Genomic DNA, 27,325 nt, shown 5'->3' with positions numbered 1-27,325 from the left:
CACAACAATTTCTACAGCCAACACCATTTATGGGAGTAGCAATGAATGTCATTGTCACATCCTTCTACCTTTGTTCTCCCAATCTTATCAGGCACATGGCAGGTGCTCACATCTAGTTTGAAGGAAGGTTTGAGTGTGGTAAACTGCCTTCATTGTTTTTTCCAGATCCATAGTAAAATGTGTGCTAAATTCAGATGGAATGCAAATCCTATGCAATCACAATAACACAGATCTTGTTTACAGAATCCCTCATGTAGGACCACACCACCAACTCTGCATACTCTAACAGAGCAATATTCAGTGAAACTCTGAATGGACAGATGGACCTGTCAATTCAGTTCAATCCCTTTATCACTGCAGGGAGTGACTTCGGGGAGTTACTCCAGGGAGTCAGCTCTTCAACTGCCCAAATTCAATAGATGTCAGTTCACTCCTGGGCATATGAAATAGTTCCTTTGACATACAAATCCTGTGTAAAGCACAGGACAGTTTCCTTTTACCCCCATGTTCTACAGACAACATGGATGTGAACGATTCCTCCCCATGAAATAGTCCCCTGTGGTATTTGTATGTAGAGATCTCACTATTTCCCAGGGTTTTGAAGTTGCATAATATAATAGTCTTGTGCAGCTCAGACTACAGCCGTGCTCTGCACCAGGAATTCATTTGCAAAACATCTACAAAAAAGCAGTCTGACATGTTTTCCTGTGTACCAAAAAAGGCCTCTGGAGACAAGAATCCAAAGGGGGAAACTTCAAAGATAAAGTCTACTGGGAGGGATTCTCGCTGTACCCCACCTCTCCAGCTGCTGCAGAAGCCTGATTTACTTAGTTACATTGCTTAAGGGAGTGGCAGTGTAAAACACGGGCTTTGCTTAGGCTATATATGTAACCAGACAGTGGTCACCATTAGCAGACAAGAGATAGTCACGGAAAAGCAAGCCAGAAGCTAACAGCAGCTAATCACCCATCACACGTCAGTGCAGTAGCAGTCCACCAGAAAACGCTTTCAGTTCTGGCACTTGCAGCCTCCATCCAGCCTTTGTAGCACATCTGACTGTTCCCCACAACTACTTATCAGTGGAAACAAGGGCCAAGCCTGTTTTCCTTCCACCCTAGCATTGAGTGAGGTGGTTAACACATTGGGTTTCTGGCTTTTCTTTTCGCAAACTTAATGTTTGGGTTCTTTTTGAGTGTGAGATTTTTTTTCATGAACTGAGTGACTTCAAGTTACAATCAAGGCAGACTGTCTTTTTTTTTCTGGCATAGTGCCCCATCTTTTAACTTATGGCCAGGTTGGCTTGCTCTTTATTTTCAGGCTGGAGTGGCCTTTTAAAGATATTATTTATAATTTTTTAAAAATGTTTTGATGTTAAATGTCTTGTCTCTCCTTCATAAGGGATGGTGGCACTCTGCACTTTCTCCCCTGTGCAAGGTGGTGTCAGCACCAGAGGGGAACTAGCTACATGTCTGTCAAATGTGTTCTTAGCCTTGATGTGTTTGTGTAGTTCTTGTGCTCAGACAAACAGAATGTGGTGTGGCTCCTGACACACTGGCACTGTTAGCACTATGGATGCAAATAGTCCGACGTGTTTTAAGCTCAGGACAGGTGTAGCCTGAATGTTTTTCCTATAGGGGGTCTGTGACAGCCTGCAAGAAGACAAAGTGAAAGCCCTACCATCAAAATAACCTTAGGAAATATTATACAGGTAATGCATGATGATATAAATCTCATCAACTACCCTCTCTCAGCTGCCTGTGTTCAAGGTCAGTCTGATATGGTGCAGCTGTGTAACCCTGGATCAGGCTCCTCTGAAAACAGCCATATTGGAAGAAAGAGCTAAAGAAAGAAAAAGAGCAAAATCTTGGGAGGCAGGAGGAAAGGCTGCAGAAAAGGATTATACTGAAGAATAACCATCTTGTAACTACAAAATGGTCAAAGCATGTAGAGCCTCTTGGTGAACTCCAGGCTCTCGCGCACCTTCCAACTGAGACATGTCTGCTGGACCTAAGGACACCATTACTTTGGGAATTGGTTAATGTGGGTAACATCAGCAAGGCTCTGCAGGTAAGTACTGCAGATCTCACCCATCAGCATGGATAGGTTGGATTTGCCCACCTCAAATGACTGCAAAACAACCAGTACTAGTGTAGTGCTACTGTGGCAAAGGCAATCCTCTTTTCAACAGGCAGTGATCACTAGAATGTGAAATGTTGGCATGGAAAGATGGCTGATAGTTCTCAGGACAGAGTATGAAATTCAGTTGTCCAAATTCTACAGTTTTGTACTCACTATTGGTACGTGTAATGTAGTACAATCCCATCTCTAGTTTCCTCAGCCCATAACCTCTGGTCTGTATGAAAGGGATTAACTTAACTGTGAATATCATGCAAACAGCTGCCTGAGGGAGGTATTGGGAAATTTCCATTCTCTGCTGATCAAGAAGCACAAGTTGCTTTAACACGGCATGACCAATCCATTCAAGCAAGAGTTTACCTAACCCTGCAACAGGCCTCCTCATCATTGGCTCTCAAGCAGCACAGCAACAGAGGACAACACATGTCTGCAACACACATCAACTAATTAAACATGTCAAAGTGAAACAAATCACCCCCTAGAAATTTCAGTTTGAGAGGTGAATTTCTGGTAATTGGGTCTTGTTCTTGTTCCATATACTTACAAAGAGCAAAGCATTCCCAAGAGAAGAGAGGGTATGTTACATCATGCGGTTTCTTGTAATACATGGTAATAACACTGTCCATTATAACCTGAACATGGTGCCTTTTCAAAAGAACACTTAGGTTTTCACTTTTCTAAAAAATCTGCCACAGTTTGTTAAGCAGTTTGAGTATGCTTTAACTATAGGACAGTGGGATTTCCCCTTGTAACTGCTGAACAGATTTGCTATAATGAGGATAACTCTGCTCCAAAGGAACAGTCACTCAAAAGCTGAGATAATGCAGAACGTGCCATATTAAGCTATGCTTATTGCTCAAACTGGAGAGATTTTGTAAGACTCAGTTCAAATGCATGTATCAGTTGTAACCAACTACAACTTACTCCTATGACTGCTAATCAAAGGAAGGTATAAGGCTTAATGGGGCCTGCTGCCAATTGTTCTTGAGTTTGGCTTTTTTTAACTAAACCCACATTGTTAAGTGCCTACGTAGGCTGGTGATCACAGTTAGATACAGAGAGTAGGAATACAAGATCCCTCATGTATAGGTACCTACAATTCAGATGCAAATACAGTTAAATGATGGATCTTAGTTACATTACATTACTTGTTCCTTTGGCCAAGATTTTTAAAATATCATTGAAAAAAACCCTAAATGCAGACTCAGAAGCCTAATGTTAAGCTCCTGACTTTGCAAATGTTAGTCATTTAGCTGAGCAGTAAGATCAGTATTTGTGAGGCTTACAGGCTGTTCTAATAATTGTAGAGTTGAGGGGACTTTAAAATCAGGGAAAAAAGGTAGGAAAAATGCTAAGTCAGTAAAGTTCCAATAATACTGTTGATTTTTAAAATAGACTGCAAATGCTAAAGCCTTTGTTTACTCCACTGAAATTAGGAATATAACTGAGGTGTCTGTGTTAGACCATTATGACACCTGGGATCTTTGTACAGCAAAGAGTAAGAAAGATTCAAAGGTGTATCAGGCCTGAAAAAGTCTGAATGACCTCTGGAGACCTCTATCCCTCTCTAATTGTTATATAGATAAATTGAGGTAATTTTCTAGGCATTACCTTGGGTTAAACACCTAAAATTAAGTGAAATTCCCATTTCAAAAGGATAGATAGTAGGGAGCAGGTAATCAGATCAAACTCAACAATGTTGAAGGACAGAGTAGCATATCTGTTTCTGGAATTTAGTAATGATTGCAGAATGTTAATTGCAGTCTAAAGGACTTTTAATCTGTTTGTCTGGAAAAAGTGTTTGCTTAACATAGCCATTTGATACTACAAATAGCAACAATTTAATGTTTTCCTCCATGCAAGCCAAAAACAATTATAATGAAGCAGCTAATAATACCCTTGAACAGATTGTTTCAAATTTTTTTCACTTGAACTGCCTTTTAACTTAAAGCTGAATAACGGATCTCAGGCATCAGGTTGAGAAAGATCCAGTGCAAAACATGCATTCAGATAAGATTCGGTTTAAATTAGTCAACATTTAGATGCTGCTGCATTATCATATGTATTTGACTTATTTTCCTTTGTTCCTAGAACAAAAAAATCTTTTTCTTGAATTTCTTTTCCAAAGCCCCCATGGATTATCTATGAAACTTCAGACTCTCTTGAAGATAAGGTGTAGAAATATGAAATTTTGTGCAGTATTTAGTAAAACAATTTCTTTCTCAACTCACTTGGAATTTCAATGTTTAGCAGATTGCCCCAAGAGAGACCATCTTGACCTGAGAATCAGTGTTAGGATACATATGGAATTTAGTACTGCATTCTTTGCCTCGGATCAGTAAAATCCCACTTAAACCTCCTCCTTCAAACCAGTTGTGAGGGAGGATGTTTTGAAGGTTATTATAAGTCTTAGATCCCATAAAATTCGGCAAAACAGACTTTTCCTGCATGACTCAGCAAGATCATTTTTAAAATGTATTATTTTTCTTGCATGTACCGGATCAGAAGTCAATGCAATGATCGTACATAAAACAGAATTCCTTGGCTGTGAGTTTTCAGTCTAACGTGTAAGTTACTGATTTGTGTTTTTTTCTTAACTGTATGCTAGTATACTGTGATCTGAAATGGAAGTACATCAAAACAAACATGGAGCAAACCACAGCTAAAGATTTGTCCCCATAGATTTAGAAAATACATGTAGTGAAATGATGAAATGCTTGTAAGAATGTCAAAATTCATTTAATTCCATCTTTGTATAGTTTCTTAATTCTATTATTCAGGTTTTGGCTTACTTGCTACACATCCAGTACTGCTTTAAAATCCTTTCTTTAACCCCCTGAACTGATTGTTTTTGTGGAATCCACCCTGCAAAGGAGAATGCTGTCTGCAGCACTGAAGAGATTTTGAAGAAACACTGTTCTGTGATCTAGTATGGTCAATGCACTGTGAGTGTAGAAACTTGAAAACCACTGTTCAGGATTGAGTAAGTACTCTTGTGCTGCACAAGGGGCTATCTCTTTTTTTGTTCTGTGTTTGTCAAGAATGATAAAACAAATTGTGACATCCTTTCAGATGTTTGGCACATTATATCGATGGCTTGCCTCCACATGTTATTTTTCTTTTAATTTTCCACTGTCCAAAAAAAGCTTATATTAACATACTCCTGAATTAGCATATTTCTTAAAATATAGACTAGTGCGTGTGTAACTTATAATAAAGTACTCTTCAGTTACACGAGTTTGTACTCAGGAAATGTAATCAGCCCTCCAATAAATAAAGAACATGGGTCAGATTTTCTGCCCAAGTGATGGCCCATTTTTGCTGCTTGAGATGTATGAAGATGCCAGAATGTGACAGTAGCTGCCAAAATAAGAATTCTCCCAATGAAGCCAGAGCAGGAGGAACAAAAATGGTGAAAACTGGCGAAGCCTACCCATTTGCCAATTGCTTCTCTGACATCCCCACAAACACTGCAGGATGTTAAGAAATGAAAAGGTCAAATTTATTTTTCCCAGTGGCTTGTGATCTCTTATCCAGCTGTTGTAAACTATAGCGATTGGTAGACCACTCTAACACATTTCTGGGCCAGAATAGTTCCAGTCTGAAAATCCGCCATAGATGTAGTCACCAAAAATAAAAAGTCCATTTCTTTGAAAATCTCCATGTTTCTAATTTAGCTGAAAATATCTCTCACCAAACTTTTCTAGCTGGATAATCTCAATCTAATATGTCGGTAAATGACATACAATTGCTTTATACTCTTATATGTCTTCTCAGGTTTGTGTCTTATAGCAGAAAATTTTCCACCTATATTGTTCAGTCCCAGAAGCAGAACAAAGAAATCTTACGCTTTCTAGGTAATTCTCTGAGAATATCAATGGTGTGATAGGACACCTCTGAGCAGGACACGAGAGAACCTCTATACTGTTATGAAAATATCTTGATACTCATTAATGAAAATATTTACCATGTGTGTCATAACGACACAACCTTAATTACTAAGATTTTATGCAAAAAATCCATACCTACAATTCATCCAGTATTATTACCATGTATTAATATAAGATTCAAAGGAAAGACTGCCTTGTTTTATGACAACAGAATAGAAAATGCATGCTTAATTCCCACTTTTCTGCCTATATTTTAACAAGCTATTTAAATGCCCTGGTCCTCAAGTTGCCACTCGCAAAATCATTAGCATAATCACCCATTTTACAGATGGACTTTCTAAATAAATGTTCAAATCCTACAGTAGTAATGGTAGTATAAGAATTCATATAAAAAGAACTGTAATGTTAAAATGTAGGAAAAACAGGAAACATCAAAAAAGAGGAAAAAATTTGTTCCATAGAATATATATTCTGTTTTATAGACCACTTTTTAGCAGAATTTAAATGTTTATCACACAGCTTCACTACATTTTTCTAATTCTGAAACATTAGCCTTATAGAATTTTTCTTTGGTTTAGTTCATCCAGTGAGGGAGGAGAAAAAGAATTATATCTTATTAAAATGCTTTCTGCAACAGTGATGCAATTCGATGCTCTTTTTGGTTTTAACTGTTTACTTAAGCACTCAGTCATAATCATTAAGAACTGTTCCAGATTCGTGGGGAAACCCAAAATGGAGGAAGCTGTGGAATTCCTTTCAGAGCTCTCAAATACACTGGTGAGCAAACACGCTTTCCTCTGGAAAGGGGAGGATTGTGGTTTTCCCGGTTCGATGATGATCACTTTTCTCTGACTACTATTAGATCATGCTTTCTAGAGGCAGATCCTTACAGCTCATGATGACACTTCTGAACAAGCAGGGATGTTGCTTTTGGAAAAAATAACCAATTGCTGGCATTTTGAAAAAGTAACTTAGGGGTAGGTGGTTCTTAACTTCCCTCTAACCTCAGCCCTCATTTCACACTTCACACCATCACCACACAATAGTCGCAGCACGATTCTCAGGAACAAGAAACAGACACTCACCGTAAAGAGCAGACTGCTGCCCTATCTGCCTTCATCCTTGGTTCTGAAAAGGTTTTGTTAGATGGAAAGTTAAACTGTTTTATTCCTCAGACTCCATCTCTTTATCACCTCACGTGTATTTTGCAATTTGGAGAATCTTCTAAGTGTATAAAGAAATACACATGGCAGTCTTTATTAAAACATCGGCAAGCTTTTATTGCCTTACAGTTTGGCACTTCACATTGCTTTTGAAGTATGTTTCAAGATACAGTATATATTTGAAAGTTTCTAAAATAGTACCAGATTCTAAAACCTTGGTTTTCTTTAGATGTTTAGTAGGAAATTAAAATAATCCTAAACATTAACTATTCTTAGATTGCAGTTATAAATACTACTTCAATTTATATATTAAACCATTATAAAATAGTAACAAAAGTTCACTTTTTAATTAATTTCCTTCTCAGGAAATCAAGTGTAAATTTGTACTTTTCCAGTGCAGAGTGGCTTTTATTTTTTTGATATCTGAGTAAAAACTGCATTTTCAAAGCTTCTGATTTAAAATCCTAACAAATCATGACACAGAATTAGTCTATTTATGGCTACAAAAAGCAAGTCTCATTATGCAGTAAGTACTAGCTGTTTATAGATCTGGCAGTTTGTTGGAAGCCATCCAAAACTATAGTGCTATTATTCCTTAGTAAAATTTAAACAGCTGTGTAGTCATGTAATTCAAAACCCTGGAAGGCTGCTGCAGTGCTTGTTCTACTTCAGTATACCATGAATGCAGGATGCAGCCAGTCACATAAAGGATTCTCTTCTTCACAGAATGAAAGAAAGACGTGAACTACAAACCTGAATGCAACCTGAAAGGTCCAAATAGATGAGCTTGTGACAGCCTTTTCCAGTGCCCAGGTACAGTAAACCTTTGTCTGTAAACTTTCTGCAGTGAGCTAAACTCAAATATTGTAAATTGGGGAAGCTGCTTTGCAAAAAAACAAAAACAAAAACAAAAAAAAACCAAAACAGAGAGCAAATTATTACAAGGGTATGATACAGAATCAAAAAACATAAAATAACATAGGTAAAGTATTCTGACAATTATTGTAAAGATGTTTGATATGAAATAGAATTATCTCCTTGCTGAAGTTTGAAAGTCCCTTTCTTCTGCTGTACGTTTTCCTCTGCTCCTTGCATTGCGAATTACTGGGGAACAGCACTATCATACAAGATATCTCACCATATGAATACAGTATCATTTTAAAGTTATCTCAACTGCAAAAGCATACTTTTTAAATTAATTGGGATTTCTGTGCGCATACTTTGGAAACTAGTAGACTTTTCAGTGTAAGTTTGCTGGACTGTCTGCCACTGATTTTACAAGCAGTGCCTGCTGGAAATGAAAACTAGAATTCTATCAAAGGACGTTAAAAGAATAAATGTACAGTTAGAACTTGTCAAGTCTCAACTGCTCGATTATTTAGAAGAATGCTATTAAAAGAATCTGAAAAATCTAAAGAGATACAAAAGGGAATTATCCAAAAGTGAACATCCAGTGTTAGGTTTTGCTCAGTTCTTTTGGAAAACTTTTCTTTATACTAAATGTCAATTAAAAGAAAGCAAACTAACTGGAAAATGTTAATCAACAGCCCTCTGTAAAAGCAAGAATCTATACTCTGAATATATTTGAGTTTCCATCTGCAGCTTTGGTTTATAACATACTGCAAACCATTCATTTTACTGAACTACATTTCTAACTGGAATAAATAACAATTGCCACAAGCACCACAAATGAAAGCATACATAAAATCAAAACGTAGAATTAGGACCTACTGCTCTGGTAGACATTTAGTTGTAGGGAGATGCAGTTCTGCAAGTCAGCAAAAGTAGGCATTTTGAAGAAAGATAGGAACACCCACTGAAGACTGCTTAAGGAGTGGCATACATTTTTGAACTGACTTTATACTTTCAATATAAAGTGAGGAAACATGCTAACTTAACTGAATACATACAAAAAAGAGATAGGAACCTGGAAAAAAAGTTTATTGTAAAAAAAAAAAAAATTAAATGTAAGATTACATTTAATGAAAAAAAAGACACAATTTGCATCAGAACCAGATATTAGAATATAAGGGCATTGTGTTTGCGGTGTGTGGTTTGGGTTTTTTTTTTTAATTGAAACATTTAATTCATATTAAATACAGAAATAAAAGTATCCTTCTTTGTAGAATAAGCCTTTTGGCATTTCAGTGACATATTCCACAGAAATGAGTGGGGAAAATCAAACTGAGAGAGAGTATGCTTCCAAACTTACCTGACGAAATTGATAATAAATTAAGAGACTGGTTCTTATACTCTGGCAGGTCTGAGTGTTTTTAAAGTATACGTTACAACAAGGTTGCACAACTTCAGACACAGGGAAGCCTTTCTTACTGCATTTTGAAGAGTATGATCAAAACCTTCCAGTAATTTTGAAGAGACACTGATTTTCTTTACAGGTCATATGACTCATTTTTATGATCTGGGAATTTTAACACATGCTGCCTTCTGCCATTTTTAAAGTGACGGCTTTCTTAAAACTTAAGCTTGAACACACAGACTACTAAAAATCCTTGGTTTGTGTTACAGCTAAATTCTGCAGAAATCCTGTAATATTGTTTTTTCAATTAATTTTGGCATTAGCAATCTCAGGATCATTGTTTTAAAGAAATCTGATAAAATCATGTTCTGACATTTATTCCTGACAGACAATATTCCTGTCTACCATACACAACAGAACTTGTCAGAGAGAAGTTTTAGCTGATGATCTGTGTTGTGTAATATGGAGGTTAAAATGCTCATATGGAACAGTAGGAGAGAATAAAAAATTACCAAACAACTCTGAGCACACTCAGCCTACACTTCACTTATTCCTTGTTCCAATAACAGACATCTGGTATACAACAGCAAACTTCATGTACAGTATTATGAAATGCAATACTGCCACCTCTAGAACTCTGTATTAGTCACCTTGTGGTAACAGGACTTGTGGTGAGCTAATGCTTTTTGAGATGGCATGCGAAATGTTTATGAAATTTGTCCGCTATCAGTATCTTCAGAGGACAGCAACTTTTTGTACATCCCCATAGTCTCAGAAACAATGAGCTTTGCTTTTTGTCCAAACATTGTCAATAAAAATGGTGGTACTTTATGGTTTTACATCAGAAGCATCATGTGTGACTGGGAAAATTTCTTACTAGTTAGGTAAAAGTTAACTACAAAATATATTTTGTCAGCAGATAATTTTTCTTTTTGTTTTAAACATTTTATTGCATTGAAAGCTTCACCTACCCTGGAGAATTCTGCCTTGTGTACATACTATTTACACATCAAAACAAATGAACAGTTCTGACTTGTGGTGGCAACAGCACACTCAGGTAACCAGAATAACGTATGCTGAGATTACCTATAGAACAGCTGTTCCAAACTTCAACAGAAATATATGGAAATTTAAAAAGACGAAATATCGGCCAACATGGAGAAAACACACATTATGAAAAGAATAATATTGATGAAGAGATGAGTGGTAAGACTGGAGACTCTAAATGGAAAACTTTGCCAAAACATATGAGGATATGGCATTATAGACTAAGAAAAAATTCAAATGTATTATGTAAATGCCAAAGAAAAACATGTTTCTGGACTGTGTGGGGCTGCTGTTGAAAGGAGAAACAGTGTATAGCTATCTTCAAATCTATATACATCTTTGTGATGGCTGTGGTCGTGGACCAGCATGTTTCTTTTCCTTTATGGCAGATTTTAATGCAGCAATTCTACCTACCAGGCAGACTCCGAATCTCATGGATAAACACATTTAAAACAGCAATAGCAGACATATGTACAAATATAAATTCTCTGCAGTCAGCTCAATGATCTTCCAAATAAGAGTTTGGAAGAACTCTTTCTTTTGCAGTTGTCACACGAGGCCTTAGCCCACACAATACACCTATCCACAACCCTCTCTTGCAAAATAAATTTTTAAGAACGTATCTAATTTGCAAACTTCTTGCGTCATCATGAGTAACTGGACATGCACAAGAAATTTTTAGCTAGCATGGTCTTTTAAAAGTTTCTGTAAAATTCTGTGAAATATACAGGTTAATCTAGTATATATTTTTAATTATACTAAAAAAAGAAAAGAGCTGCTATCTAAGTCAATGGTGTGGAGCATTTTTTTCATTTTGTATAGCAGACAGAATCCTGTATATCACTCAAAAAGAGTATTTCTACTACGTATAACTCTAAGTTTCCTGCAAGATTAAAACAAGTACACTTTTGTATTTGTTTAATTTTACCTTGACAATAGTCGTAGTGTTCCATCAGTAATATCTGTATACAACAGATTTAAATAGAGAAGAGCTCTGCAGCCTTCTGATACGAGTCTCATTGATTCATCCTGAATAATAAAAAAAAAAATAATCCAGAAGTACATTCAAATTATATTTGTATTCAATTATCTCACATTTTTATGTGGAGTAACAAGGGAAAAAGTATTAATAAGTATCTTTAAAACATCATCATAATTTTTATAAATCACAGCCATTTTCTTTGGAAGCCCCAAAGTTTCTACTGAGAGACATGTGATGCTACTGTTACTTGCTTGAAGTATGGTAATTTTAATAGTCCAATTCAAGGAAACATTATACACTATACAGATCTACGGAGCACAGGGGACTTTTCACACGATTGAAGGTTAGCACATGCTTACGTATTTTGCAAAACCAAGATTCTTGTTAGCCAACCCGAGTATCTAAAACCACTGGTGAATTTTCTCCATAAACTCTGGTACACTTCTCTAACCAGTAATATCATTTACAAAATGCTTCCTGTTTAGTTCTACTCTCTAGGTGGAACATTAGGCTTGAGTAATTATAAGGCCTCCATGTTTTATTGACCTGCAAAAGTGGTACTGCCTATATTGTTCTATATATCATTCCATTAGAATATAATGGGAACAAATCTCCCAGTATGAAGAAAGTTTCACAATAATATATGTCAATGCAATAGAAAAGCAAAAAGCCAGCACTTATATAACGCCAGCACTTACAGTAGGTGAGTATGTATCTTGCCATGTTGTAGCCACATTTTCACTATTTCAGTTATCAAGCAAAAGGACTATCAAGGTAGCTAGAAATTCAATACCAATCGACTTTAAGGAGGACAGTTTGTGCTTTTGAAATTCCTGCTGCAAAGTTTGTGAGAAAGGTGTTATCAGTAAAAATAGGTATGTTGACAGAAGATAACCATAACCTGAAGAGAACTGAAGGCACAGAATGTGGTGAGAAACCATTGGGGAGATAGCATGATGGAAAAATCTCTGACACCTTCCATGTGAAAGCAGCACAACCAGGGGTCCATCTCCAGTGAATGCAAACACTTGTACTATGGGAATCAACCAGTAGGGATAAAAGTCCACACACAGGTGCAGAGCTATGATTTCATTTGGATTCCAGAGATGCAAAGGGGTAGCGCACAGAAGTGGAAGGCTGCAATTAATGGTTATAGAATATTTGGGAACGACAACCCAGGAAGGTGAGGCCAGGTTGCATTCTACGCAAAGTTATGCCTAAATGCGTGGAGCTTTGCACTGAATGGGTGAAAAATCAGTCGAGAGCTTATTTCTAAGGATTAGAGGCTAGACCTATGAGGATTACATTGTGGTAGGTATTTGTTACAGCCTGCTTGGTAAAGAAAAGACGTAGATGAAACTTTTGGGCAGCTGAAGGAAGCCTTACAATTGTCTATCCTCATTACTCATGAGAGACTTTAACCACTCTGATCTCTGCTGGAAGAACAACATGGCTGAGCACAAACAATCCAAGAGACTTCTAGTGTTGAAGACAATTTCTTGATCCAGGTTACTGATGAGTGGTCTACAGAACATGTTCTTCTGGACTTGTTTTGCAAACAAGGAAAAACTGGTCAAGGCTGTAAAGAACCAGAGTGACTTTGGTTACTGCAACCATGAAAATCAGGAGTTTAAAATCCTGAGAGAAGAAAATTGGACATACTGTAGAAGAAAAAACCTGAATTTGAGAGCTTAGAAAGATCTCATGGTAGACAGCCGTGGAGGGCAAAGGGGCCCGGGAGAACTGGTTGATCTTCAAGGACAAGGTACTCAGTGACATTTTGGCCTTAGTTTTTACTGCTAAGGCTTGTCTTAAGGCTTTCCAGGTGCCTCCCAGGAGCCTAGGAGCAGAGTCTGTGGGAATGAAGCAATACCCATGGCAGAAGAAGATAATGTCATGGAGCACCTGAGGAAATGGGATGAGATAGGATGCATCCAAGAGTACTAAGAAAGCTGACTCCTGTCACTGAAAAGTTTCACTCATTTTTGAAATGGCAATCAGGTCGTGGCAATCAGAGGAGATTCCTGACGTCTGGAAGATAGGAAATGTCACCTCCATTTTCAGGAAATGGAACAAGGAGGATCCAGGAAACTACTATACGTAGAAAATCCTCCTTGAAGTCCTGTCCAAGCACATGGAGGATGAAAAAGTGATAGTGAACAGCCAGTGTGGATTTACCAAGGGCAAGGCATTCCTCAAAAACATGACAGTTTTCTATGATGAAATTACCAGATCTATGGATAAGGGGAGAAACACAGTTGTTATGTATCTTGACTTCAGCAAGGCCTTCAACACAGGCCACAGTATCCTTCACAGCCAAACTGATAAAATAAATGCTGGATAAGTGGACTTCAAGGTGAGTGAAAATTTGTCTAGACTGCCAGGCCAAAGTGTTGTCACCAATGGTGCTCAGTCCCATCAGTGGCTTGTGGCAACTGGCATCCCTCAAGGGTCAGTATGGGAGCCATTACTGTTATATGTCTCTATAAATGGGAACAGAGTACATGCTCAGCAAATTCACAAATTATTCCAAACTGGGAGGAGTGTCAATACACTGGAGTCTAGAACTGCTATTCAGAGAGATTTAGACTGGAAAAATGGGCAATAGCAACCTCATGAAGTCCAACAAAGGAAAATGCAAAGTCCTCCATCCGGAATGGGATAACCCCGTGCACCAGTACAGTCTAGACACTGGACAGAAAGCAGCTATCAAACACACTGACCTGAGAGTCCTGGTCAATAACAATTTCAATGTCAACAGTGTGCCCTTCTGAAAAAAGAGGCCAACTGCATACTAGGCTGTGTTGGCACAGTGTAACCAGCAGGTCCCTGCTGTCCCATGAACCAGGCCCTGGCATCACCCAGGGATGTTCTTGCTGGTACACACCAAACGTGTATTAGCAAGCATGGTAACAACCAAACAGAATGGACAGTTATGAAACAGTGTTTGAGTCTTTACAATTTGGCAAGACCTGGCCCTCTTTAACTTACTGCCTTTATGCAGGAACCTACAATCAACATGATCCTTAAGAAGCATATAGCCTCTAAATATTACGCTGTAATTATAATATCATAGCAAGTATCATGTTATGTAGCAAGGTAATTCTACAATGTTACTCAAAGAACTTCATAATATAATATATCTTTATCCTTGTAGCTGGTGTAGCAAAGCAAATTATATAATCTGTGAAAACAGTGAGAACAAGATATTTGGCAATAAACCTAATATCAACATAGGACAGAGATGAAGATATATGTAAAGCAGAACCAAAACAGAGTATTATAGTAAATTAGAACCTCATGATTCTTCTGCAGCTCTTGCCTCTTTAACTTGACCGTCATATGCCATTTTTGAATTAAGTTCATAAGGTGCAGTTTATCTGTGGTAATTTTTAAAACCTTGTGTGTAAACATTGGCATGTTTCTGGGCTAGGCCCTTGATGTACATTTCACTCCAAAGACAAACAAACTATACCAAATTATTTGTTTATGTACTTAACACTAGAAATAGCCTATAAATGGATGTATACATTATATGAATCTATTAAGAACCATAGTTTTTTTAAAAAATTGATTTTATTTATAGATTGATTTTATTATTAGAAAAATTTGCACATACCGGTGTCATTTCTAAGAAATCTAATTAAAGCAGAGTCAAACACCGGTTTTCCATCAGAGAAGAGCAATGCAAAAACATTAAAGAGAATTAATGGAAGGAAGATAAAACTGAAAATGTTAAAGAATAGACAAATATATAATAGTGATTGCATACTTAGACACCTTTCAAACAAAGGCTCACACGAATATCTTGAAATCTAGCGAGACATTTTTAGAGCTCAAGTGTACTACAGAATGGAGGACTAAAGGAAATTGAAAACAATATAGAATTATGTCCCTTATGAAGACAGGCTGAGAGAGTTGGGGTTATTCAGCCCAGGGAAGAGAAGGCTCCAGGGAGACCTTAGAGTGGCCTTTCAGTACTTAAAGGGGGCTACAGGAAAGATGGGGCAGGACACTTTGTCAAGGAGTATAGTGGTAGGATGAGGGATAACAGTTTTAAACTGAAAGAGGGTAGATTTATATTGGCTATAAGGAGGAAATTCTTCACTGTGAGGGTAGTGAGACACTGGCACAGGCTGCCCAGAGAAGCTGTGGCTGCCCCCTCCCTGGCAGTGTTCAAGGCCAGGTTGGACGGGGCTGTGAGCAACCTGGGCTAGTGGAAGGTGTCCCTGCCCATGGCAGGGGGGTTGGAACTAGGTGATCTTTAAGATCACTTTCAACCCAAACTATGCTATGATTTTATGATTAAAAAGTATTGTTGTTGACAAATATGAACTTAAAAAAACAGAAAAAACCACCCCAGACTGGTGAGGTTTTGAACCCCATTTATTAAAATTAATTGAGATTGATATAAAATGTAGCCCTGGCACTGTAAAAAACAAATGAGAACTTCACTGAGTATCTCTGAATCCTAGTCAACTATGTTTTCAAAGTACTTAAGAACACAAGTTTCTACTTTTATCAGCAATATTGTGTACGACAATAACGACATCACTTTAAAAAATCTTCCTTCTTTGTATAAATTAGTTTGTGGGAAAAGTCTGTAGCACTTACATTTAATCCCTGGCATTCAGAGAGATTTAAGTCTTGCAAATTCTTACATTCACCTAAAAAATAATTTTTAAAAAAATCATATTAAAGGTGATCAGTTCAAATTTTCAATGTATGACACAAACATAAGAATTCCTATTACAGACTCAGTCTGTCTAGGCCAATATCCTCCCTGAAACCATGGCCACAGCAGATTACTGAGAAGAAAGTAAAAAAACCCAAAATTAGAATACAAAGTTGGAGTAAGCTGTCCTGAGGAAATGTCTCTTACACTGCTTAAACTAATGGCTGGCTTAGGAACCAAGCTATTTTCAGTTTTATGTTACCAAAGGACCAGAAAGCTACCTAATCATAGCAATTTGGTGTTAGGAAATGCCAGAGAAGTTCTCCACATAGCTTTATCTGTCCCTCCCACCCATATATTATGACACTAGTATCTAATTATATATATGAAGAGTTTTTTCCCTCTGAAAGTAGAGGTGCAGCAATCAGAACAATTGTAGGTAAAGCCCTGCTTATCTTCTGCAGGCATGGAGTTTCAGAAAATTTAGCTGCCTGAGACAATCTCTTCTGTATAATGTATTATTTTTAGAAACTCCTGTTTTGCAGAGATTGTTGCAATTCTAACAAAATAATGAAAGATCTATATATGACACTAGAAACAACACATCCCCTCAGCCAGTATTTTGCCAAATTTGGAGTCTATCCTCCAAGGTAAAGTTGTACAAGCTCCTCTTAAAGATAGTAATACTTTGTGCCTTAACCTAATCTTCAAAAATAACTGATCTGTCTAAACTGAAATGTAAAAATAGGCCTGATACAGATACCTAATATGGAAAATGCAGTATGAAAGGTTTATAAAGTTAGAAGAAATAATTTTTTTTAAGTCTTTAAAAGCATATTTTCAAATCAAAAGCCAAATACATGTTTTGAATTGCAGTCGAGCATCAGTAAAAAATAGATCTGTATATTCTTTTCTATGGGGAGAGTAACTTCACTGATATCCCATAAAAACTCAATGCCTCTTTGAAGAGTAGGACAATACTGACAGAGATTGTACAACTCAAAAGAACCTAACCAATTAAAATCATCCTTGAGGCTGCTAAGCCACAAAAACGACATAGCTCTTACATGTTTTTAGCCCTAGCACTAAAGGAGACATAGTTATAATTTTACATGTGAACCTATACATGCTACTGAAAATTATAGCTGAGTATAATTTAGTTAGCAGACGGCATGTAATATTAATTTAAAAATTTCAGTTGAGACCCAGGAGACAGAAAGGAATGGAAAAAAAAAATGGAAAGAACATTTCCATAATTATTTATTACCTTTTCTCCCCTAAATTCTTCTTTTTCTGTTTCTGAGCTCTCCTGGATAGAATGAGCTATCACATTACCAGAATGGTGAAGAGTTCAAAACAACACAGAGGAACCCAGTTATGATTCGTTATTAAAACACAAGATCAATTTACAGTGACTAGCCTATAGCTGCCAAAAAGTAACGAATAAAATTTCATTTTTCATGTAAGGGATAAAGTTGTCAATGCAAACACTCATTCACACCGTGAACTAAGAGTATCTGAATGCAGATAGACAACTGGCAACTACAGGAACAAAATGGGGAACCAATCAATTGGTTTTCAAAGGTAATATTAACGACTAGCCACTAGCCACATGGATTAGAGGGATGAAGTAGCATGCATAGACAGGACTGCTCCATCTGTCTAATGAGTAAAAACTGCACAAATACTGAGAGCACCCTACAGCTGAGATGTGGTTTAAACTGATCTACCACTTAGTTTAAAAAGGAAAAAATTCTTTGCTTTCAAAATAATTTTACCTGGTATTAGTTGATTTATTGCACCACCTTTCCTCTAGATAAAAACAAGGTTTTGGAGTCCAAGACAACAGTGTTTTAGAAAGAGAACATCTGTGAAATCATCTGCACTCAAGACTGGGATTCAATACCTTCCCAGGTGCTAAGGTCGAAAAGGACTGAGCACAGTGCAAAGATACCCACCAGTCATAGAGAAAAAGTAACTAAGCAGTTAGGCTAAACCGCAAAGAATTTTTAAAAAGTTTCAGAAGGAATGATAGTGACTAGCGAAAGTATGAAATTTGTGAGATGGAAAAAAGTTTGAAAATACAAAAACCTGAGGGGTTAAAATGTTTCTAAGGAAACACAACCTTGTGGCCAAACTTCCCTGAAAATGAAGGAAAAGGGCAATGCACAGGAGTACTATGGGAAATTGAGGAGGGAACATAGACCAAACAATTACTGAAAATACTGAGGCGATTTTGGACATGGTTGCAGGGAGCAGTCCTTGTCTTCCCCTAATAATAATTACTAATGATTGTGTTTGGCTTTCTTGGAAAGGCAAAAGCTCCTGGCTTACCCCTCTGTACTCTCCCTCTTCAGGTGGCCAGACCTGTTTGAAGCAGGCCATGGCCAGGACCTGTAGGTTCTCTTTGCACTCTGCCTACGCTCAGATGACATACAGCCTCACAGGCTCTTGCTAAATATTCATTCTGGGTCCTTCTCAAAGCAGTCCAGCCAACATTGTCTACCCGACATGGGCCATGAGAGACACTTAGTAGTAGCAGGGCTAGTTATAAATCGGGGCTCAACCTGAAAACAAGTCCACACTTGAGCACAGTCTAAAACTGGGGGTTTCATATGCACTGGATGACTTTCCCTGGTCTGTCTCTGTACATGTTCCAGTGGGTCAACACCCAGAAAGCTAGGAAATATCAGCTTCAGGCTCATCTTCCAGTTGAACTTAAATACAAAGAAGATTCAGCCTCATGCCATTCTACTAAATACATAGGAACCTTCTGTTAGAAATTGGTCCATATAGCTTCCCATGTTTAATCAAAATGAATGACAGTAGACCAGAGACAGTAAAAACGACCAAAAAAATAAGACATTAAATCTTCAAAGTATTTGTGAAGCTCCAAGTAGTGTGATGATTGAATTCTTGACTGAATGATGCATATTATGCACAAGTCTCCATGAAAATGACTGTTTCATCTGTTCTAATGTTTTACTTTTCTTCCAACACAGGGATCCCACATACCCCAGCTGTGCCTCCTCAGATCCGTGCAACACTAAGACTATCCAAAAATTTCAACTGTTCCAGCTGTCGCAGAAAATAACTGGGGCCAGCTGAATGTCAGGATGCAAGTAGTTACTATTATACTACTATTTCTTCTTTGTAAAACATTCGACTGTAGGAAGACAAGAAATAGGAGTTTGAGAAACAATGAAAGGGAAAACATCTTAAGGAAAGCACCTAGCCCTGTTAAGCGCAATGCCCGAGGCCTACCATGTGACATATACACTTATCTTCATGAGAAATACCTAGATTGTCAGGAAAGAAAATTGATTTTTGTGGCACCTGATTGGCCAGAGGATTTAAAACACATGCTGCTAGCAAGAAACAGGATTCGTAAATTGAAGAATAATATGTTTTCCAAGTACAAAGTACTGAAAAGTCTGGATTTACAGCAGAATGATATATCAAAAATTGAGAGTGAGGCTTTCTTTGGTTTGAATAAACTTACCACACTCTTACTTCAGCATAACCAAATCAAGAGCTTATCTGAGGAGATTTTTATTTATACGCCCAGTCTAAACTACCTACGTCTTTATGATAATCCCTGGCATTGCAACTGTGAACTAGAAACTCTTGTTACAATGCTACAGGTCCCAACAAACAGGAATTTGGGAAATTATGCCAAGTGTGTGCACCCAATAGAACTGAAAAATCAAAAGCTAAAGCAGATAAAAGCTGAACAGCTATGTAGTGAAGAGGACAGGCAGGACCCCCAAAACATAAAAAGAGAGAAGCCTGAAGCTGTCAAACCAGAATTTGATTCCTCTTTTTGCCACATGTATGTGTTTCCTGTACCAACTCTGAACTGCAAAAGAAAAGGTTTGTATCTCTCCTTATAACTGAATTAATTATTTTAGTATCCTTGCTCCCTTACTACATTTAGTCACATATTATTTACAGCAAATTAATACTGTGCTAGCATTCACTTTACTTACTTTAACTAAGTAGTCAACTTACTTAGTAGACTTACTAAGTCAACTTAGTAAGTCGTCAACTTAGTCAACTTACTTAGACTAAGTAGTCAACTTAGTCAAAAGTCAACTTACTTTAACTAAGTTGATTGGTTTTCTCTCGTAACTACAAGCAAGAAGTAGGATTTCTTTCTGCATTTTACTTCTACTCTGCAGCCTCAATTCTACAGATACTCTTTACTGCTTCAGTATAAGATATCCAGCAAAAATCAACAGGAATAAAATTAAGCACATACTTAAGTTACTGAAGGACCAGCATCTCACTAGTCCTATCTTACAACTATAAATACACTGATCAGTCAAATTACAGCTGTGCTAAAATTGTACTGATAGAGAAAAGCACAGAGTGTCTTTTCTTCTTTCCAGTGTACAAACAGGTAGCAACAAAGATAGCCACAATTTTGACAGAAGCAAGCTGTGAAGCAGGACTGGAGCAGCCAGCTGTGCTTACAATGCCCAAAGGAACCTGACTGCAAAGGAGAGCCATTGCATCCTCACGTTTTCTGTGCAAGATTTCTTCTATGTATGCTTTTGTTCATAAAGAAATACCTCCTCTGTGATCTTCCTCCCAGCATCCAGCAAACATTTCAAACTTAAAGGGCCTTCAAGAAATGTTTTCAGACACTTGGATCCATTCCATTCCTAAATCCTTCTCAGGCTCCTAAAAGCCACAGTTAAGCCTTAAGGGCAAACCAGCTGGGGCATATATCAACACAAAAGTGCACATTTATTCATGCTTTATATTTCCCATATTTTATCCCATGATGAAACAAAGCAAACAACAAAACAATTCAGAAGAGAGTCATTCTTTAACATTACAAATCTGAAATAAAAGGCATTACTAGAAGCAGCCAAAATTGGGAGGATTTTTTCCCAACTTTTTGTGAAGCATAGCCTGCAATACAGGATTACTGCAGGATGTTTTGCCCACTTGTATCTTGCAATGCATTTGTTAATTTTTTTTGCTTTAACACTAACTTAAGTTTATGTAACAACTCTTGTGTGCCCTTATTCTTGGACCTTAATGCCAGAGACAAGCTCAGAAGTCAGTATAAGGAGACAATACCTAAACACAAAGAATTAATGATTTCCGTATTTGATTACATGGCTTATCTACTATGTATATCCTAAGAAATGGCTCACATTTTTACTTTTTTCTACCCTGTTAAATTCTTTTCTTCTTTCTATGGCTCACTTTTCCCTTTGTTTTACCATGCAGCTATGACATCCTTTTTATTAATGATTTCTGCTTCTTTACTGGCTAACATTCATTAATTTCTTAATATTCACCAAGCTTACCTTTCCTTGTAGATAGGATCTTAATTATTAGTTTACAGATCACAATCTTAATTATCCTTCACAAGATCTTAATGTTCAATATTATTTAGGAAGTATCAGATCTACTGTGCATATGCCTGACAGCTGGATGCAGATATGCCATGGACATGTGGGATTTCTGAACATATGGTAATCTTTGATGAAAGCATTGTATTTAGTGTATTTGCATATGATTACTGTGCAGCAGATGCACAATTTCATTGGAATTTTCATCAGAAATAGGAGTATGCACTCAAAATCCTGGGAAAACCCATATGGACAAGATTTCAGAGTAGAAAAAATGGTGCATCAGTTGCCAAACCAGTAAAATGACATGGAAAGTTGCAATCCATTATTCCTTTTCAACTGAGGGGATGGAGTGACAAGCAGTATACCAGCACTATGTATCTGTAAGGATATATGATAAGTCAGCAGCTATCAGTTGATGTCGGAAAGCCCATGAAAGAAACATCTTCCAAAAAAATATAACCATGTGTATGTTCTCCTTTTTGAAGAGCTTATTTATATCTCATCAGGCCAGTGATACACCAAATCTTTAAGTACTTCAGAATGAAAATACCCTATGTCCTTGATTCTGTTTTACCAAAAAAAGCAACAAAAGCTGGATGCAAAAGTAACTTGTTTGTTTTTCTGCAAAAGTATTTGTATTTGCAAGAGCAGTTGAAAAAAATCTGCTTTCTAGAACTGCCAAACTCTCCAAGTCTCTAAATTCAAGCATTATTTGCATTCATTTGGTGATAAATAGGCCCTGAAACTTTGACATCTGCACAAGCAGGAAGCACTCCAACCAGAGCAGGCTGGAATAGTTATAATATTTATGTACTTACAATACCAAAGCTCTGCTCAAAATCAGATATAAGGCAGGAAGACTCTGGTATGTTGCTTTAGTCTTGAGAATATCTGATGCAGTAGACATCTTCGGAACTTCAGAAGCACACTGACAACACAAATTTTAGCACAGATCCAGAAACTACTTGCTTTCATTCAAAGATGGTGAAAAAAAAGATACCACTAATTTTCTTGTAATAACAGCCCAGGATTAGAACATTCATTGAGTAAACATAATCCTGGAGATTAGTTTAATTAACATTATCCTGAGATGATTCAAACCACAGTCTGGACTTCTTAAGAATGTGCCCTTACTACTGGACAAGAAGCTATTCTTTCTATAACTCTTTTGCATGGAACACTCTAAGGATATGTACACAGATGACTGAGAGGTGCTTGGCTACTTTGGTAATGCCAGTGATACAAGTAGGATAGAGAAGCAGATAGACAGAATGACGCTATGCTGCCCACACATATAAGTATTGTAACAAATATAAAGTTTTAAATATTACTAAACCACTGCATAACTGTAACTACAGAACTATATATATATTACTATAAATACTGTAACAACTAGCATTTTTATTGTTGATAAAATTTATAACATTTTACCTTCTGGCAACAAAAGATGTAAGACAGAACACTATAATTTGATTATAGAAGATCTTCACATACCAACGAAAATTTTTTTATATAGTTAGTCTGGTTTTATTTTGTTAAATGATCAAGCCCTTCACACATACTTTTTATTAGTACAGTACTTTCACTACCTACCCTATCCCTATGCACATGAATAGTATAGTTCTATTAAAATAAACATACAAACACAGGAAGAGGCTTTACTATAAGCACTAACAAAGAGAGCAATTTTCACATGAAATTTAAAGATACAGGTGAACAAAGCAATGAAATTCAGAAGTTGAAAAAACATGTTGACACTGGTAGTGGGGATAAAGGGAAAGAAAACAAGAAGCAATGCTAGACTGACAAAACTCTGTGTGGTATGCAACTGTAATACCCAAGCAGTAAGAATAATCTGAAGCTGACATGAGTTATGTCTTTTTCATTTTTTAAGATTTAAAGAAAGTTCCAGGTAACATACCTCCAGATATAGTTAAACTTGATTTGTCCAACAACAAAATTAGACAACTACGAGCCAAAGAGTTTGAAGATGTCAGTGAACTGAAGATATTAAACCTAAACAGTAATGGAATAGCTTACATTGATCCTGGTAAGAATAATTTTAAATATTCTTTCAAAAGTGATTTGTGTTTTATTAATTATAAACTATGATCATTTCTCTACCAGATATAAATGTAGAGGGGAAAAGGATTTAAAAATCGAGAAGCTGGTGCAAATTTTACCTTTGTATCACTCAATTCAGAGTAAAGCTTTGCACTGAAATATATTCATCTAGGAAGTCAACAAGGAGAGACTGATTTCAGCTGCCCTTTCTTAATACTAAACCAACTAAGTGCAAAAATTTAATTCTGCAGACCGAAGGGTAATCATTTCCAAAAATGTTAAACAGTTTAATGATTTTTTAAGTATCTTTGCCAAATATAAGAAAACTTGTCATATAATGAGACTGCTTTTAAATGATAATGGCCAATAAAGTAACAGACAAAGCAAAAGGATTTAAACAGTTTGGGGTTAAAAATCACTACATATAATTGCTCTTAAGTTATATATTATTAGAACTCAAGTGGCCTTGTTGGCAATTTCCTTATCACCTATGTGTATTCAGTTTTTAATTATGAAAGCAGACACAAGAAAAGAGAGATAGAAAGTATGACGCTAAAAGTACCTTCTCTAGTAGTACTTTGGAAGTTAAACAGTAAAGTAGCAATATCAGTAAAATGGTACTTCTGAGATTTAACATTACACGGTCAATTTAAGACTTCCGCCATGAAAAGTAACAGTATACTTGCAAAACGTATGAACTACTCTCTGAAATGTGACTCTGAAGCATTACCATGAAGCTCCATGTTTATTATGTTCCATATTTTAAAATACTAATTTAAAGGTTCTATACACACACACACAAATACATACATACATAAAAAAACTACTAGCCCTGCACATTGTCCAATACATAATCAATTTCCGTATTTCTACTTCAGTATCAGAGCAATACCAGTAAAATTCTATGAGCAAATCAAGCATTTGTTCACCTTCACTGTCCGTATTCTACACTCATGCATGTTCATTAGGTGTGTTGTAACTTTACCAGCAGTAAACTGGTTGTAACTTTACCAGTCAATCTGTTTATACCAATATGTCACTTAAGACACAAGCCATATTTTAAAGTCTGCTGTTTGAAAATTCTTTTTTTTAGCCTTTAGCCAAAATATTTTAATAAATGTATAATTATGAAAATATTTTTCCTGCTGCAGATAGGCATGTTTTTCCCTAACCTATCTTTATAAGGTCCCAATAACTATTTTTCTATTGACTAGCTGCTTTCTCAGGCCTCAATAACTTAGAGGAGCTGGATCTATCAAACAACAGCTTGCAGAATTTTGAATATGGAGTACTGGAAGATCTTTACTTTCTGAAAATACTGTGGCTGAGAGAAAACCCTTGGAGATGTGACTACAACATTCATTATCTTTTCTACTGGTTGAAGCATCACTACAATGTTCACTACAATGGCCTAGAATGCAAAATGCCTGAGGAATACAAAGGATGGTCTGTCGGAAAATATGTTCGAAGTTATTATGAGGAGTGCCCAAAAGACAAGATGCCCATTTATCCAGAAACTTTTGATCTGGACAAAGATGATGAGGAATGGGAACGACACAAAGAACAATCAGTTCAAACAGTAAAGAAGCATGGTGTAATTGTCACTGTGATAGGCTAATATGTGAATTTTTTTTTTTTAGTACATTCAAATATTTGATACTCTGACAAAGAAAAACATGTTGTTTACATTTTTTGTTAATTATACTGATTGTGTGTAGGACTATCTGGCTACAAAGATTTCTGTTTATTGCAGTGAATAATTACAGAATAACATTAGTTATACAGCATCTTTCATCAAGTAATAATAGTCTCTGACAATTTGTTCTGGACATTCTTTTGAAATATTTTGGCAAATGTTTCGAACTATAAGTAGAAATAGACACAAATGTACATAATGTGGTGAGAAGAAGCTGTCTTATGTATGAACACAGCTGCTTATGTGTTGAGACAGAACGTGCTGCAGGATTGTGACCAAGAAACATTTTTCTTGAATGTATTGACTGTTCTTTCTATCTATCAGATTCCTGAAATATTCCCAGAAAACACTTCTAAGATTTTTGTATCTGTTTCCTGTTGGTTTATTATATATAAAAAAATCAAACCGAAGACTAACCTTAAATACAGTTCTAGAAAAACAGGAGTCGAAGTTGTTATAGTGATTAGGTTCAAACCCAGAAGTTGGGCTCTACTTGCTGATTTACCAGTGTTCCTGCTCAGTCTTGAGTGAATAACTCAGCCTCTGCCTCTTCCATACCTGAGCTGCCTGAAACCATGAGTAGCCAAGACATGGTTCGTTCCTGAGATCCAGCTCCACATGCTCGTATTTGCCTTGATTGGTTTTTGCAATAGGCAGAGCTGAAATCTTTCTAAGAAGCACTTTAGGTTGTTGTGTCAGTTTGAGGCAGATTACATGACATCACTTCTAGGTGAAGAGGACCACACGAAGGCTGCTGTGGTCTGCATCCAACACACCAGTGCCCAGACAAACTGAAGGTAAGTATGCTTTTGAGAGCTCACTACAAGTGTGAGACATTCTCAACATCCACCCTCCACCCAACTCATTTGTAAAATGCACATTATAGCACCTCCTTATCACACAACTGTCCGTGTGAATACTCATTGATTAAAAACTGTGATTATTCAAATACTATGGTAACAGAGCTGTACAAATGCCCCAGCTAAGTAGACAGTATCTCTAAAGACAGAATTCCTTGCAAGATAATATACTGGCTAAAAGTTCTTTTACAAAAAAGCTGTTTTCACTGTATGACTATTCTTAGCTTTTATATAATAGGTTTTAAATTTTTGTATCAGTTACTATTGAACTAGCAGATCTAGTGCATCTTAAAAACAGATATATAAACGCTTTTTTACACACGGAAAGGACAAGTAACTCCCCAAGCTCACATGGTGGAGACGTAGGAGATGCTGAGTTAAAACTTCAGTATTCCCAGCTCAAGCCCTAGACCAATCTCCTGCTCTTAGATCATTAAGAAATACATCAGTGCAGGATAGATACTCAGGGCCAAAACTTTAAAAATCTATTGGCTATCATGGAAGAAGTTCTGGAACATTCCAGGGAGAAAATTCTCTCTTTTAATGATCTGCACACAATTACAGTGTTTCTGGTTTCCTCTGGTGCTTCAGCCACAAGCCCAAAAGGTCACACATTTTGTTTCAGAAGTGCAATACAAAGCACTCAGTGCTTTTATGCTAACATGAAATAAAAGAACAACATAAGGGAAAAATTCAGAAATTATTAAGGGTGGTAGGAACGCCAAAGAATCCTTAGGCAAACACACTGTATTATTAACTGCATTCCTTCATGTCCTCCATTATTCAGATTATTAATATATTTAATGGTGCTTTACTGATAAACTGAATAATTTAACCATTTCTTCTGAAGCATATTTTAAAAACTTTATAGCAACAGATACAACAGTATCTGACTCATCCCTGTTCCTGGGAATCTCTTAAGTATTATCTTAATTATTAAAGGTTAATCCTGATAAGATGGAACACAGATGAAAATTCCATTTGGCTAGTAATATTCACTAAATGGGGCATTTTCTAGAAACTTAAAAGTTCTAAAAGAAAAAAAAATCTACCATAAGTAGTAGCCAATATTAAGTGAAGTACTCCTCCTCTCAAATTCTGGATGATTATTTCAGTACAGAATGGAACTACTGGGAATGTTTGAAAAGGACAGACAATGGAACCACAGCAGAACATCTGTCAT

At 36.7% G+C, this 27,325-nt stretch overlaps 2 protein-coding genes across 2 annotated transcripts in view; one reads left to right on the top strand and one right to left on the bottom strand.

The window, feature by feature from the left end:
* Positions 1–27,325, bottom strand: part of FBXL13 (F-box and leucine rich repeat protein 13) — an 80,397-nt gene that overhangs the window by 33,090 nt on the left and 19,982 nt on the right. The window contains exons 8-10 of the mRNA XM_026868010.1: positions 16,090–16,142; positions 11,422–11,522; positions 7,943–8,072 (exon numbers count right to left, since the gene is read on the bottom strand). Of these exons, the coding sequence (XP_026723811.1) occupies positions 7,943–8,072; positions 11,422–11,522; positions 16,090–16,142 (284 nt within the window). The remainder of the gene's footprint in view (positions 1–7,942; positions 8,073–11,421; positions 11,523–16,089; positions 16,143–27,325) is intronic.
* LRRC17 (leucine rich repeat containing 17) lies at positions 7,590–25,721 on the top strand. Its single transcript, XM_026841055.1, has 4 exons — positions 7,590–8,002; positions 19,153–20,023; positions 23,417–23,572; positions 24,801–25,721. Exons 2-4 carry the CDS (start codon positions 19,267–19,269, stop codon positions 25,202–25,204), a joined length of 1,317 nt encoding a protein of 438 aa, XP_026696856.1. The 5' UTR covers positions 7,590–8,002; positions 19,153–19,266; the 3' UTR covers positions 25,205–25,721.

This window comes from Athene cunicularia (assembly GCF_003259725.1).
Source record: "Athene cunicularia isolate RWA chromosome 1 unlocalized genomic scaffold, athCun1 chr1_part2, whole genome shotgun sequence".
Taxonomy (NCBI): Eukaryota; Metazoa; Chordata; class Aves; order Strigiformes; family Strigidae; genus Athene; species Athene cunicularia.
The sequence above is the reverse complement of the archived record's forward strand: the minus strand, read 5'-3'. Positions and strand labels throughout refer to the sequence as shown.

Excerpts from the sequence above, each read along its gene's own strand:
- LRRC17 (XM_026841055.1), top strand. The coding sequence starts at position 19,267 with ATGCAAGTAGTTACTATTATACTACTATTTCTTCTTTGTAAAACATTC. Across the intron at positions 20,024-23,416 it reads TCTGAACTGCAAAAGAAAAG|ATTTAAAGAAAGTTCCAGGT; the intron begins GTTTGTATCTCT and ends TCATTTTTTAAG. Across the intron at positions 23,573-24,800 it reads AATAGCTTACATTGATCCTG|CTGCTTTCTCAGGCCTCAAT; the intron begins GTAAGAATAATT and ends TCTATTGACTAG.